The following is a 16,669-nucleotide window of genomic DNA, read 5'->3' as shown; positions in this document are numbered from 1 at the left end:
CATCAGTATGGCTTTCTGCTGAATCACAAAGTGTTGTGCGGTTGTGTTACGTTGCGTGATGTTGCGTGTACACTATCTCACAATCATCCGGAGCAGTTAACGCAGCTGACTGACTGCGTGCCAGCTGCTGTTCAACACGTCCAGGCTCACTTACTCAGTCGTTCCTCCTCCCTTCTCAAGGTTGGAGAAAGGGAGGAATGAGGGGAAGAAAATGGAGAGGAGGTGAAGTGGAGGGTTGGAATTAGAAAGATGGAGATTGAGGCAGGCAGGAAGAGGAGGAAGCAATGGAGAAAATGGGAAAACCAGAGGTGGGCTGGAGGGTTTAGGGAGGTGATGATTTGCTTGGCTGCGTGTGCTCAGCCTCCTCCCCAGTGGCAAAACAGAACAATGTACTCTAAAGGCCTTAAATATCTTTACTCTGACCTCATGTTCCTGCACACACAGATACAGTTAAGAGCCTGGAAAGAGCGGAAGTTACACTGTCTGTCTTAGATTACCACAGACTTTTCCCCATTCTAGCGTTTTTCCATATGCTCATTCCTCCTTTAATCCACCGGCGGTGCAGGTGTCTTAGCCGGTTAGTGCAGTGCAGCGTGGCCAGCTCTCTCATAAAGATGACTGTTTCGCAGTCCAGCACCCAGCTCTCTAATGTTCTTCCAAAGCAATGTGACAGTCCGTTTGGCTTATGTGAAGGCACAATAAATATTTTATAACATGAAATGAAAACACTACTTTGCCCTTTTCATCTCTCACCTCAGCACTGGCCTCAGTTTCTACCATTTTCTTCCATCCCCCATTTATCCCTCCCTCTCTGTTTGTTCATTGACTGGTCCTGGAGAAGCTCTTTTCTCACCTCAGTGCTGCCACTTGCTGGTCATCTAAAGGATTGCAAGCCTTTGCTGATTTGCACTTTATCAAGTGGCCAGTGGGTGGCAGCACTTAGAAAATATAAAGCCCAAAGCACTGTTAAGAGATACAGTGCATGTTCATGAGGAAACCTTAATAGCCTTCTTAGTAATTTAAAATCATAAAATACCCCCCCCCCCCCGGTTCCTCTATTTCCCCTTCCTCCAGCAACAGCCATTCCTCTGTTTACTTTATTAAGGCTCTAAATGCTCGGCAATCCCTTTTTAATTGACTTGGTCGCTCTGCAAGCTTTTTGGCATCAGCCTGTGTGAGTCATAAACAGAGCTACTGCGCAGCGTCTGTGTTTGCCAAGAGGCCAGTTTGTGACATCGTAATCAAACAAAATGATGTCTGTTTATCTTGGTGTCCGATCATTTTTGTTCTCCTGCTGACTCGCCGTGTGTCTCTCTGTGTTGCAGAGTAAACGGGACCATCTGCTGATGAATGTGAAATGGTACTACCGCCAGTCAGAGGTGCCCGATTCCGTCTACCAGCACCTGGTGCAGGATCGCAACAATGAAAACGGTGAGGCTGCCGTTTGTTCTCAAAACACATGTGCATATATACAGTACACACAAACAGAAAGCCACTCTGTAACGCAACACTCTCTCCTTCACACACACACACTCACGCACGCACACACACATGCACACATGCACACACACACACATTTGCCTCCAGACTGTTGTGGGATATAAGAGGCGTTTGCATTTCAAACATGAACCAGAAGACAGTTACCCAGGCAGCACAGCCAATCCCGCGGCTCCGTGCTGTTCCCCAGGTAACCCTCCTTCAGGCCAGACAGCAGCACGGTCGAGTGTTAATAAGCCGCAGTGTCATTTGGCCTTTGAGCACACACTCTCAACACCATCAGTGTCAGTGAACTCATCACACTCTAACACATACACATCTACAGGAACACAAGCACTGTCCATGGGTTTTAGCAGCGGTGATCTAATCCTAATGACATCAAGGAAAGGTCATGGTGTAAAATCTGATTTAACATAGACATGTAATAGTTGGGATAATCATTTCTCAATTAAAAAAAATAGCTTTTTCTTTATCAACAAAACTATCTTCACTGTTTTATTTTTATTATTATAAACAATTAAAAAATGCTCAGTCTTGGCAGCAAATACAGTATACCATCAAGTGAACAGTCAAATAAATAAAATCATAGTAATACAAATAAAGGTGAATATACTGATATTACAGTAATTACAATGTACAGAAATCTTGAAGATCACATGGGCTGGAACATTTTTTATCCGATTCTAATTTGATGATGTTATTAATGTTATTAAATATCAAACACAAAACAAGCGTTGGGTTGTTTTGTTTTTTATAAGCAGTTTGATTTATTGGTATTTAGTTTTAAAAGGTAAATATTCCCAGGTGACTTTTTATCTTTAAAAATACTAAAACCAATTTATTGATTTGTTCAAAAGAGGGAAACCAATCAAGGCAAGATAGTTTGCTCCGTGTGATCTTCTTATTTAAAAGTTGACCACTAAACAATTGTTGCCCCTCGGTTTGCCCTTTCTACAATAATACAAGTATCACTTACAGACATGGATCAGTTTAGCCATTGAGCAGATACACTGTGTGCTGTTTTCTTCAGTGCAGCGCAGTGCTGCTCTATCTTCAGTTTGCGCTCGCAGCAGGGATTTAGGATTATTAGAATTGATGTCACAAGGCCCGAGCACAGCGGCATGGCATATCTCGGGTCATTTGTCACGACGAGTGCCAACCCGTCGTGGTGCTGCTTTCACTAGTGAGAACTGAACATGAAGTCCTCACCTCAGGGGAATGCACTTTATTGGCTTTATTGAATTATGTGGCAGATTATTGACCTCTGCAGAGGCACTTGTTACTTTCATGCTCATGATTTTCATTAGTGTGTTCAACTACAAAAGCTACTTTATGTCTGTTCCCTCTTTGTCGTAGATAGATGATGTCATGTAGATATATTCAGTACATTGGTTTTATTCACCCTGCAGACTCTGGCCGGGAGCTGGTCATCACAGACCCCGTGGTCAGGAGTCGAGAACTCTTCATCTCTGACTATGTGGACACTTATCATGCTGCTGCTCTCAGGTAAGCAAACAGGAACACACAAGCGCACACTCACTGTGAATGTTGCTTGGACTGAACTTTGAAAAACTGCTTTTCATTTTTGACTCCAGGGACACAATACAGAAACCTCCTCAAAGAAATGTGATCTTAAATCTCAAAACCTCTACTGTGTTTTATTTTATACATTGTATTCTATCTGTAAATGTGTCTATCCTGATAGCATAATTCTTGGTTATTTTGAAACAAAATGTTGTACTTTTATGTCCTTTTTTTAGTTTAAATATCCAACTGTATCTGTCGTAATTTTTATCATTTTAAAGTGGCTTTTACTATTTGTCTAGTAAGACACAATTACAATGTATCTGTACTTTTCTGAGCAGTGGCAACAAACAGTAATATTTCAGAGTTACTGCTGTGTTTCTATCAACTTCCATTAACCAACTAAAAGAAAATCCCAGTTAATTGCTCTGTTAATTAAAAAATGATATACTAACCTCTGGTGCTGGGACTAGGTGCTGTAGAAGTAGCCCATATGTGTAAAGATGCAAAGCCTGAAATGAGAAACATGCCTCAGGCTGTCTTCTATTAAAACACTGATTGAAATGACTGTGCATCAACTCCTATATACACACACCTGTCAGAACATGAGCCTGTCTGGTGAAACTGATGGCACTGCTGTGTGTCAGGAGAGAGGAACACCGGCTTCATCGTTTCCTTGGTCTGAAATCAGATATTCTGTGTTCCTGCCTCTACATCCATTCTTGTCTGACCACCTCTCGCACTTCCCCTTTTCTTTAACCGAAACCATGTGTGAGCCGCACAGCAGTGGGCAGTCAGAAGCGTGTCTCTTAGAAACCACTGATTTCAGGGCAAATTAGCTGCAACTTCTCCCTCTTTGATTTGACTTATTTTCCAGGCTTTAGATAAACGGGAGGGAATTCCAGTGGGATGCTGTAATGCCGCAGCTTTGTGAACACTGCTCTTCTTAGCGCCCTTTAATCTTTTCAGGGAGAGGAAGATACTTTTTCTCTGCAAGGCCCGCAGCACCATATGCCTGTGATATCTGTTATGTAGATAGAGCCAGACACCAGTGTGCTGGAAACAGGAAATGGTATCAAGATGTGCTCAGAGCCGTCCTCCCGGCAGTGGGGGAATGTGTTGGAAGGCGCACAGGTTGAATTCCTGTCCCGACCCGTGCAGTGTTTGCCTCCCACACCTCATCTGCAGGACTGGCATGTTCAGCTGGTGTTTATGGGTTCAGTAGCCAGAGCCTGGTGTCTCACAGAAAAGTCAGCAGCCACTGACAGACAGGCACTACATACCTGCTGCTGCTGTATTTGTCACTTCCAATAGATGAACAGCCCAAGAGCTTTGAATTAGAACTGCTGGGGTATCACTTTGTCATGCTAGTGTTTTGTCTAATAAAGCCTTTCTTCTGTTTCACAGGGGGAAATGCAATATTTCGCATTTCTCCGACATTTTTGCTGCCAGGGAGTTCAAAGCCCGCATCGACTCCTTTTTCTATATCCTCGGATATAACCCAGAGACCAGGTAAGGAGCTTTCTGTCCACTCAAGTCAACTGATAGAGACCCTTCTTATTCCCTAGCAGGCCAAACATGCAAGGTCCACTCTCAGCAACTATCATATAATTTCCTTAAAATAAGGCTGCAACCAACAATTTCTTTCTTGATTTAACCTTATAAGATCTCAGTAAAAAGTGATGAAGGCAATCACAATTTCTCAAGACAAGATCATTTCTTCAAAAATAATAAAATATATTTGTAACATTCCAAAGCCCCAAAATATTATCTATCCCATATAAAGAGAATAGCAGCTCACAAGTCAGAAGCCTTAACTAATAGTATAGTAATGTGAAGCATTATTACACTGTATTAAACAATGATTACATTAACCAGTTTTTCTAAACAATTATCAAAGATATTATTAACATCCTGTTTGTTTGATTGATCGCATTATCGTTTTAGCTAGGAAGTCAAAGTTAATGGGTGGGTTCAATTTAATAGAAACTATAGCCATTAGTTACAGCTGAGCAGTTTACCGATGTAAGATTATATGAGACAAGATGGGTATTTATGGAGTGATATCACAACGTTACCCTATAATAAATACCATATAGGTAGATTCAGAGTGATCATAGATATCAATGAGTCAAATTTATTAGGATATTTGCTTTTTTAAGTATCACTCAGCACATTTCAGAAAGGGAGATTAACAATGTACATTTTGTCATTTTCATTACGGATGTGCTTTCTTCTTTTTTGGCTTTGGTTGCACAGTGTTATGTGTAATGATGCTTTCTGCTCATTACTGCTGTCAGTGTTATCAGTGCACAAAGGATGGTTCTAATGTGGTGTCATTATGGGAAATGAGCCGGGCAAAACCCTGTGGCTTTATAATTGTGGGTGCGTTTGTGGATTTTTGTCAAATTACATGTCAAGTTTAATCACTGATCTTTTTTGTTAATGTTAAGATAAAACATTTAAAAATCCACAAAAAGCTCATCAGGCAGTCCCTTGTTTGATTAGGATGACCTGCCTTTTTCACACAAGACATTTTGACACCTCACAGTATGAAAAGCACATTAAAAAAAAATACAATTAATATTGATTACATTTTGCCCATCCACTTAAGTTTAGGATCCGTGTTTTGTGGATGCTGGCTGGCTCAGTGTTGAATTACAATGGGAAAAGTGATATTATTAATGTTATTAGTAAATCCAGTTCTTCATCTGTTATGGAAAGTCAAAATGTCTGCTGTGAAAAACCACTGGCGCTTATATTAAAACACTACATTTGTTTCATCATGTCTAGTAGCATTGTTGATTATTGGTCATTTTGGTAATTGTTATCATAGTTCAATTCATAATAATACAGTAGTTTTGGGTTATCAGTGCAATTTAATATGATTGTATTACTGGAGTTAGTTTGATACTGTATGATATCTTGTGTATTTCATTACATTCTTTGTTACACTGATGATAATAACAACATCTCCACACAGTTGAAATTCAGTTTATTACGATCACTGTGAGCTGGGGTCCACAAAACTGTGGACAATACACTTATGTACTTGCATAATAACCATACATTGCAGAAAATAGAGGGGAAGATTACGAATCAAGACAGACAAGACAAGCTCATTAATATGTGTAATGCTAGAAGAGAAATACATGAGAATAAATATTTTGGCATACGTTTTTTACAGCTTTATTTAAATAATTAATATTTAATAACATCTATTCCCAATAGAAACAATGTAAATTTCGAAGGGTTTACTAAACATCATACATGGAGGAGTTTATATTGGTGCTCAGGCTAAATTGGTGATTGTTATTATCCACTGGTGGTGTTTGGTGTCTCACGTGTTGCAATGACGGCTGTCCCTGTTATTGGCACTGAGGGTTGCCTGTTGGGAACCCCCTCCTTCAGGGGCCCTGCTCAGTCTCCCCCTCCCTCCCCCTCTCCTCCTCGCTTGGTATTCTGAGCGGGTTGTCTGCAGCCTTGCAATTTCACTCTTGTTTATTATGTCGCAGGCATACGCGGAGAGATGAATTCCGTATCCTGCATGCGTGTCTGTCTGCCTGTGTGTCTGTGCGCGTATGTGCTGTGTGAGGTCGCAGCACATGCTCAGTTGTGTCTATAGAGGAGCTCGCGACGCTGAGGTCACAGCACAAACTCAGTGAATACCTCTCCGGAGCGAATGCGTGCTTCTCCATTTTGAGCACCTAGAAATAGGTGGGAGAGGAGAGTTAAATCCAACGAGCATTATACACACAGTGTCACCACCCAACCTTAGGGCTCGATGTCAGAAATGGACGATTTGTTCAGTCCCCGGAGGTAGGTTTTCGATTATATTCTCGTGCTTTCTCTTGCCGTTATTACTCGCTGCGTGAGTGTTGTCTCATTTTCACGAGTCTCGTGTCCAACGGCATGATGTTTCCGAGTTTTCCACATCGTTGTCATTGTGATAACCGACTGTTTTTGTGTCGGGGAGCAAGCTGGCGAGTGTGTACGTTGTGTCAGTAGCAGGAACATTGAATGCTTTTGAACATGCAGGCTGTCATCGCAGAGCACATACCGTTGCGTTTGCGCTGCAATAATAGACATGCCGCTGCATCACACCTCTATTAATACGTTACTATCAGAGTACAGTTACATGCATATTGTGTACGATGCATCCACCATTACGAGGCTGATAAATATGCAGCCAGTCTGCTTATATGACGGTGATACACCCGGAGATGCTAACCTTACCCTGGCTCCATTTTGCAGCTCCTGTTTACAATCGGGACGACATGGCGCATGCTGCTCTGCACACAAAGCTCTGCCGGCGGCTTAGCTGTGATGCGAGCACGCTGCCCGCCATGGTAGTTAAATACCATCAAGTTGGGTCTGTTTTGCTGTGCTGCAATTATGTCAGTGTGCCACAGACTCGCGCCGTGATTGGCTGAAATTGATAGAGGGGGGCGGGGCCATCCTTGATTACATACACACAGAAAGTTGACCAGACTGTCACGTTGTTGTTGTTTGGGTTTAATAAGTAAGCCTGTAATTATTCGGCAAGACTGTGTCCTTATGCAGAATTAGATCTGACTTTGTTTTGTGTAACAACTGAGCATGTTTTGTAATGTTTATTGTGCTAGGCAACATGCTTTTTGCAGTTTATTGTAAGTAGAAAAGAAAACAACTCAAATAAGTCAGTATTAATACGTCTTAGATGATGCTCTATAAATAGTGACGAAATTAAAAGACTGGATTCTGTATCATTTCTTCTTCCATGTTTGATTGCTAAAAACTAAAACTATGTTATTATATTATATTATTTTTGCTGCACATATAGCCTAATAATAATAATAATAGTTGGTAAGTTTGCCTCATCTGTAGGCTGCTTCTGTTCAAGTATACCTGCAGTCTTTAAGCAAACTCCTGAGAGCTTCCTGCTTCGATACATCTGTATTCTGCCTCCTCTCTTAGGACCTGAGCAGCATTCCTTCTCAATGTAGGCCGTCTGGATTTGCCTGAGTAAAACATGGCTGTTCTTATTCTGGTGCACAGGTCCTCGTTTGTCATCCTTACAGTCTCCTGCCAACAGACTTGGCCGACTGCACATTGTCAGGAACACATTTGTAGAACATTTTCCTCTCAGCACAAACACAGATTCACATTCAGGTAGTCCGTAGACTACATGCAGGCATTCATTCGGTAAAACTATTCAGCAGTGTAGATAAAAAGTATATAAAAAACAGGATTATGTATTTTTGTATTCAAGTTCGTTCAAATGTAATCAATCCATACAAATAGTTAGTTATTAGTGGGCCTGCATCTGCAATTTATTTCATATTGATATATTTTTCGATAAATCGTAAAGTTCTTTAGTCTATAAAAGGTTTAAAAATATCAATCAGTGTTTCCCAAAGCCCAAGATGACATACTTCTTTTTACCACAACTCAATGATATTTTGTTTACTGTCATAGAGGAGTAAATACATCAGAGGAAGTTTGATATGTAAACTTTTTGGTTTTATTAAACAGATGTATCAGTTATTAAAGTAATTAAAATTATTTGAATAGTGTAAAACAAATCTATTTTTCTTCATAGCTCTGGATTTAAGTGTGTTAGTTCCTTGCTACTGGCAATTAATAACAATTCCTAAATGTTCAGTTAAATAACGGCAGGAGAGATGCTGCTCAAAGTAAAGCACAAGTATTATTAAATATTTATAAAAACCTTCAATATAGAATCTAAAATGCTGATAAAAAATGAAACAGTCATATTTATCAGCCCTAGTCATTGCTGCAATATCGCGCAGTCTGCCAAATTGCCTTACATTAACTTAGCCTACCGGGAATGTTTATAACAAAATGAAATAAAGTATTTCGGCATGTTCTGGGGCAGCAGGCGTTCCTGGCAGGCCCGGGGTCATTTCCTGCAGGTTTCTTGTATTGGCCTTGTTGTGATATCATCAGTGCCAGTGTCTGTCAGCCATAGTTCATAAGAGTATATGGATTACTCCTCTAATCGCTCTCCCCTGTCTGTGAGCTCTGTTTAAGAAGGGAGAAGGGGAGTTGGGTCAGATCTGAACCTTCACAGTGTTTAGTGGTCTGAGGACTGTAAAGAGTCCAGAGGGCTGCGGCCTCTCAGGTTTCCTCCAGCTCTCCGTGATGGAGTGCGAGCTTCTCGCGGTGCAAATCACGCTGACAGATTCTGGGCCGCCCCGCACTTGGCTGCATGAAAATTGGCGCTGTTACCTAGGCAACAGAGGGAATGGCTTTTCAAAAGGAACATCTTGTCATTTTCTTTAATCCACTGCAGCTGGAGATTCTGAACACTATTATTAAATTGCAGTTGCTATGGCTACCAACATTTGTAGCAGCAGCCACTCGCCCTGCAGAGCCAGCTCCCCCCACCTCCACCTCCACCTCTTTTAAGGGGATTCTGTTTTATTGCTGCATCCACAATATCAGGCCTGTAAATTTGCTCCGCTCAGCTCGCTGTGCAGGAACGGTCGACTGGGAATATTCTCCTGAAATCTTTATTTGCTTTACAGAATAAAACACTATATGCTTTTCTCACATATCTGATATAATTCCACAGTAGGAGGTACAGCCCATGTCCCCTCGCTCTGTATCTGATCCTGACCAGGTCATGAAATGTTCCCTTTTCTGACATTTTCTTGTGAAGTTTCAGTATCTAAGGATACCCAGTTGTGACTTTGTAGTTTGTGTTGTTTAGCTGATTCAACAGGCACAATGCAGCCAGACTTCTTTCAGCTAGCCTTGAAATGTTGCCAAGTAAATATTTAGTTTCAATCTGCTGTCTTTGTTTCTTCTCAGGCGACTAAACAGCACACAAGGGGAAATCCGAGTGGGACCCAGTCACCAAGTAAGTCACTGTATAGCACACATCAGCCAGCTGTTGACTCCAGAGATTTCTCTATTGTTGTTGAAGACAGCTTGCAGCAGCCTCTTTGCTGCAAAGTTGTCTTGGATTTGTGGATTTTATTACAAAACATTCAAAGTTCTAATCCCTTAATTGCTATTTAGTCTGATTCATGGCATTGCTTATAATTTAAGATGTAGTAGTACTATAGTCTTGCCACTCAGCTTTACCACAATGTATCTGCAAATGAGTTGAAGATCCTGATAAATGCTGTTTTAGCAAGTTTGATATAGTCTGAAATGTATCACATCTAAAACTTCTTATCTTAACATTAAAACAAAAATACAACATTAGTTTGATCAGATAATGATTCCAGTTTGTATGTAATACAATACAACACTTTAGTTAACCATGATGGAATCAAGATTCTTTAAAGCAGACGCATTTAAATAGGAATTTGCCTTAAGTTTGCATTATAGCTTTTTACAGTAACATTTGCATCTGCCAGCCAAAGCTGTAGTTAAAATGTGGTGTAGCTTTCTGTAATAACTGTGTGTACTTATACAAACTTGCTTAAGGTTAAAACATATTTATGATAACACTACATTTAGGCAAGTTTTGTTCCATGTTTATAGCAAAAGGGAAAGTGATCTGAGTACTGCGGCTCTGTGTTGTGTTAGGATATTGATCACTCAATCATTGTGACTGTAACTTGTCCCCGTTGTCCCCACCTCGCCTCTCTGTGAAAACTTGATGACAGGGAGTTGAAAGCTGATACTTTTTAAAAGCTAGCTTGCTATTTGTTGTGTGTCACCTTCTGTCCCTCTCCTTCTCCCTGGACATAATTAGGCAAAGCTCCCAGAGCTGCAGCCTTTCCCCTCTCCTGGGGGCCAGGCCGTGACCGAGAACGAGGAGCTGGTCTGGATGCCGGGGGTCAATGACTGTGATCTTCTCATGTACCTCAGAGCCGCAAGGTGAGCCATTCAGACAGAGGGGCTGCAAGGGCCAACCTGCTAATCTAAGGCAAATCATCAATGAAGTTCAAGATGGTTATTTTAAAATATGAGATCCAAACTCTCCCTCACTGTATTGAAATAATAAGTAAATACAATACTTTCAAATATCAAAGAGTCAAGCACTGTGTAGGAATTACCATAATGATAACATATTTTGGGAAACAACTAGAGTACTCTTTTCACTACCGCAATAACAGGAAAACCTTCTCACAACATTTTTTGCACAATAGAACACATTTTTACATTTTTTTTTAAAGTTTGATAGTTACATGTTTTCGGAAATTCATGCCTTTTCGGGTTGTAAAAAAAAAAGAAGCTAAAAAAACGAATTATTGTTTCAGTTCAGTTTCATTTGAATGCTTATTTTAGTTTAAGTTTACTATAATAACCCTGCTGGTGTGGAATGTTAGTGCTAATTATTAATGTTACACATCATCAGGTGTATCACGGGAATAAATCATGATAAAATCAAGATGTTGCAGTGAAAGTTGTACTACATGTCAACAGGTTTCTATGTTAGCATTTAGTCAGGGGCCACAGTGTAATACATCACTGTGTCAGACAGTTGTTGAAGTTGAAATTCAATCAATATTATCCTGTCAATATTTATATCATATTTGTGTTCATGCTTACCAGTTTTGTAGAGACCCTTATTGTGTTAAATGTTTCTCTACCCTATACTGTGCATTATGATGTGCTTGATATCAACGCCTTGCTCAGTACAAATGTTAAAATGGTTTATAGTGGCTGGAACAAGCCAGCCATATCATGTACTTTTATAAGAACACAACTCTGCATTGACCTCAGTGCCCGTTGTCATGTTGACTTGATGTGTGTTGTGTCCACAGGAGCATGGCTGCCTTTGCAGGGATGTGTGACGGAGGCTCAACAGAAGACGGGTGTTTAGCAGCCTCTCGAGATGACACTACATTAAACGCACTTAACACTGTAAGTAGAAATGCAAAATATCACAAGTGCACATAATAAATAACAGTAAAATGTGGCTTCTGAATTACAGAAATTCCACCGTTGTGTTTTATCTATGATGCTGCACTGCAGTGAGGGGAATGATAAGACCCCAGAGCCCGTAGAGTAGCCCCCTGTAGCACACCCAGCCGAGGAGGTTCGCAATACATTAGACATAATGAGAGATTTGTCTTTCACATTGACAATGAATACGGAAGAATCAAGCACGAGAAAGAGATTAGAATCATCATAAACAGGGCATTTATATTCCGACTCTATAAACTAGAAAATTAACATAGCGGACAGGTCACTGTCTCTCGACCTTCATCTCTATTTGCAATTCCAATGAGTAATGCTTGTTTATTTTCCGAAGAAGGGCTCCAGCGCTGCATGTTTTAGCAAATTGAATGTGACACAGGGCTTAAAGCTACATGGCGATTGCCTTGGTCACTGCAGTGTTTATTTTCAGTCTGGTTCTTGGGTCTTTGTACAGCTTTCTCTCTTATCGCTCTAAGATCTCGCGTAAAATGTTAACCCATTCCCAGATATAAAATCAGTTTGCAACACAAATCAGCCCAATGAACTGTGTTGGTAAAGCTAAAATATTATCATCCAAAGCCTTTTATACATTTAATTTAATTATGTATCAGAATTACAAGCTGAGCTCTGTTAAGTGCCTCGATAAACATGAATCTGTTGTCATCTTGAAATGTACTTATTCAAAATAGTTATCCCCCTAATAAATCTTATTTCATTTCATTTTACTGTACAATATTACATTTTACATTCTGTTCTTGTATATATCATATTCTATTTACGAGGAGCTCGGGTCATAAGATGTTCATTACCATTTCTACACTGTAGCTTATGTGCATATGACATTAAAACCTTTGAAATTGAAAATTGAAATATTTTGCTGTGATTATCCTCAGCTTCACGAGAGCAGCTACGATGCAGGAAAAGCTCTCCAACGCCTGGTGAAGAAGCCCGTACCCAAACTGATAGAAAAGTGCTGGTCTGAGGATGAAGTGGTAAGAGAACCTCAGCTCTTAATATGGAAATGCATTAATATGGTGCTAGGCAACATAGAGTTATGGATATACTAAAGCAATGGAGTTTGTCTGATGTTGGTATTAATTGCGTGGGTGCCTGCTGTCCGTCAGAGCTGTCTTTGCGTCTTTAGAGGGAGCTGTTGAGAGAGAGTTTAAACAGGCTGCCCTTGGCCCAGTCTCACTTGACATCAGTAAAAGCACTCGTTAGTTTCCAGCTCCTCTAAGGCCCAAGAGCAGCTGCATCCTGTTTATCAACCACAGAATAAATCTTGAGTGTGGAAGTCTGGAAAGGGGAAAAAAGATTGAGCGCTGGTAATGTTAGCCTCCATTTGAATTTAGATGTGAATTTCACCACAGCTGTTGAAGGGCTGAAATCAGAAAATGGCAGCCCTTCTCCCCGATCAGCACGTTGTGAAGCGGGTGGGAGGAAAGTGCTGGATAACACCATGTCAGAACGGCTGAGAGCTGCTGCTTTCGACTTGATGCTTTATGACACACTGCGCTACATGTTAGTACACACAATCCTTTTTAAAGATAACACTGCTGACTGATCGGACTGAAGATCTTAGAAAACACAAGGCTGTGTTAGTGTTTCCTCCTCCTCTGTGTGAATTTCCACTTTGATATTGTTTGGTAATGCTGACGCTTGGCAGTCTTTTGTTGAGCTTTGAATCCAGCAGCTCAGATCCAGAGGAAGTGAATGGGTGTATTTATCTTGTAATTGAACTGGATGGGCAAATTTGAATAAAGCCAGAGCTCACTGCAGGACCGCAGCGAATCACAACAAATTAACTATGGCATCCTTTTCTCGGCTAGTTATGAGTTTGCCTTTATTTATGCATACTCGCCGGCGCCGAGCTTAACTGCTGTGTGAAGATGATCAGAGTTCTGAGCGGCCATGTTGATGATGCTTTACTGCCACATCCACCACAGCAGCTCGACCACAGACCCCAGCCAAAGGCGCACAGGGGGGCTCAATAGTAGGAGCTTTTAGTCAATCCAGAAAATAAAGCGGTCACTTCAGTTATTCACTTATGGGTTTTAGAACTGTCCTATCCAGTGGGACATGTGTGCTGCACAAATTATATAAAAACAATGACACTATCTACATTACCTTAAACCAGGGGTGCCCACACTTTTTTGGCTGGTGAGCTACTTTTGAAATGACCAGCTCACCGAGGTCTACCAACCAAAAATAAAATCCCAAATTGCAAGGGTTGCTGAATCACACGTTTTATTTATACATGGGATAACTACAATAGGGCTGCAACAAACGACTAATTTGATAATCGATGAATCTATCGATTAATGGACTATTCGGACTATTACTGCCTTGCACAATTTCTCAAACGCTTTTATTTAGCCATCGACTTTTAGATTTAGCTTGAGGTTGTTTTAGGCATGTGGAAACTAACAATGAAGACAATAAAGATGAATACTTGATTCAAAAATACATATATTATTAAATTAACTTAACAAATTGTGAACACAATTAACATTGCTTTTTATTTGAATTAAATAAATAATATTTCACATCAAAAGAAACAACGTTTTAACAAATCGTATTAAATAATCTGATGACAGAACTGTAAACAGAATAGCTGAAACTTTAACAAAATAAAAAGTAACTCAGTTACCTCTAATCATTAACCCATGTTTGTATCATTGAGTTAACTCCGTGTGTTGCTGCTACATAACACCTGACGTGGAAACGTTACTCGTGGATGGGGGGGCTACAGAGCTGCTAGAAAGACAGTCGAACCCGGTGCATTCCTCCGTCTGAATGTGGTGCACTTTTGCTACATGCTAAACACTCTTGGCAAGGAGCATTGTCCACCTCAAGACGGGTAACATTTAACCACACTCCTCCGGGTGTTGCTGCATGTAGCAGCCGCGTGTGTAAACTGCCCTGCCCCCTCGCACACAGACGGGAGAGAGATCTTTTCTGGATTGGAAAGGTCGAAAATACACCGACCATAGACGCATTTGTTTGTCTTTTTGCATGTTAGAAACGAGTTGGCGACACTAAGACTGCGAGATAAGGTTTTTGTAGCAATAATACATGACCTTTCTCTTTCTCAACTCGCTACTCGGAGGGAAGTCGCTGTCATATGCCTTGTGAACACTCCGATAATGCCTCTCCACGTTACCTTTCTTTGGCAGAGCGACGCTTGCTTTACACATAAGGCAAATAACCTTTGAATGTGACATCACAAAAAAATATTCTTCCTCCCATTCTGTGTGGAAGTGGTATGTCTTTAGCTTTTTGCTCGGTCCCGCACTCATTTTGTTGTTTGTCTCTTTAACTTAATTTGAGTTTTCCCGGCACTTGACTGATTTTGTATCGCTTTGCATTCTGGGTTAACAGACTGGAAAGCGATAGGTCGCTTTTTCTGTCAATCAAGTAAACTCCTGAATTAAGTAGCAGGGAGGCCAAGGGAGGAGGGATCAAAACCTGTTTTGTCTATTTTAACGAATGAATGACTCGCGATCTACAAGCTCACTACTGTAGGACGATGTCCCGTTCTGGCTGCGTTCTCGGTGAGACGTCTGAGAGGACAGAACACCACCTTGGCTGCCGGATGTCCTCCGGCACGCAAGAGTCCGTAGTTTCTTCTTGTCTCACAAGTAAGAATACTCACTCCTTCACTACAAAGATCGCATGTATTCACGACTCTACGGTGTCCTGACGGGTGGGACCACGTTATAAATCTTCCACACTTCGTATTAGTTCCGTACGTGGTGTGGAAGTTTACACTGTCCGAGAAGTTTCGTCTAAAGATCCGTGACAATTTGTTGAACTATTGTTCAGCGACGGGTCAGGCGAGTTAGAACGTAGGAACGAAGTCACGTGTTGACGTTTTTTTTTCTGTGTTATCACGCGGTCAACGCTTCACGTGTTGTCTGATTCGGCAACGTGTCTCGTTAGTCGTTGAACAGTTTTCTGTACGTACGTAGATCACGTTCACACCACGTAATGACTGGGTTCTTCACTACGTAACGACGAAATAGTTTACACTGCGTAGTGGTTATACCTAAATCCCAACGACGAGCGTGTAAACGTTACGGTCTACCTTTGAGCTTTCGGTAACCTAACTGTAGTGCTGTCATTTACGACGTCTCGTTGATTTCTGATGGAGAAGTATTGAACATGTTCCTTTCCTCGGACCGTCATAAAAAGCTTATTGCGAGGTGTTCGATGTAGATATCCTGCGCTTCAAATGATATCACTGCGATAGTGTTTCGGGGACAACGAGTGAAAAGTCCTCTACGCTCGCATGGGGTTTACCGGTTAGTCGCTCCTAGGTTGCAGCGCCGGCACTGGAACCTCGGGTACTTTATGTGGTATATCACATGTTTCTTCCTTCATGGTTCTGCTTTTTACGTCTGCCGTGACTCCGGCCGGACGTAGTAGATGGTCTCTTTGACTGTGAACCCGCGCTCCGGTTCTCTCATCCACAAGTAGTATCACCCCTCTAACAAAAACTAATAGCTAAAGTGAACACTGACATGTTCATTAATCATACCTGGTCTGTTCTAGGTCTGAGAGTACCACGCCCTTAACCATTTGTCTCCGACCAGTAGTCTTAGTTTCTTAAAATAAATAATCATAAGTCAAACGGTGAAATACGTCACGCTTTGAATACTTGAGTTCAATAGATTTGTTGACCCACAAACAAACACTCCCGCCGTTCTCAATAACAGCGGTTGGGGCGCCAAAGTGGGTTACGACCATACTGCGCTAAATCAGG

At 41.1% G+C, this 16,669-nt stretch overlaps 1 protein-coding gene across 1 annotated transcript in view; it reads left to right on the top strand.

Annotated features, from left to right (window-relative positions):
* Window positions 1-284: 284 nt before the first annotated feature.
* The window catches only part of LOC104950366 (arginine-glutamic acid dipeptide repeats protein-like), an 18,663-nt gene continuing 2,278 nt past the window's right edge, over window positions 285-16,669 (top strand). The window contains exons 1-8 of the mRNA XM_010776885.1: window positions 285-308; window positions 1,326-1,431; window positions 2,907-3,003; window positions 4,429-4,533; window positions 9,838-9,886; window positions 10,733-10,857; window positions 11,748-11,847; window positions 12,798-12,896. Of these exons, the coding sequence (XP_010775187.1) occupies window positions 285-308; window positions 1,326-1,431; window positions 2,907-3,003; window positions 4,429-4,533; window positions 9,838-9,886; window positions 10,733-10,857; window positions 11,748-11,847; window positions 12,798-12,896 (705 nt within the window). The remainder of the gene's footprint in view (window positions 309-1,325; window positions 1,432-2,906; window positions 3,004-4,428; window positions 4,534-9,837; window positions 9,887-10,732; window positions 10,858-11,747; window positions 11,848-12,797; window positions 12,897-16,669) is intronic.

This window comes from Notothenia coriiceps, unplaced genomic scaffold, assembly GCF_000735185.1.
Source record: "Notothenia coriiceps isolate Sejong01 unplaced genomic scaffold, NC01 NC01_scaffold00017403, whole genome shotgun sequence".
Lineage (NCBI taxonomy): Eukaryota > Metazoa > Chordata > Actinopteri > Perciformes > Nototheniidae > Notothenia > Notothenia coriiceps.
The sequence above is the reverse complement of the archived record's forward strand: the minus strand, read 5'-3'. Positions and strand labels throughout refer to the sequence as shown.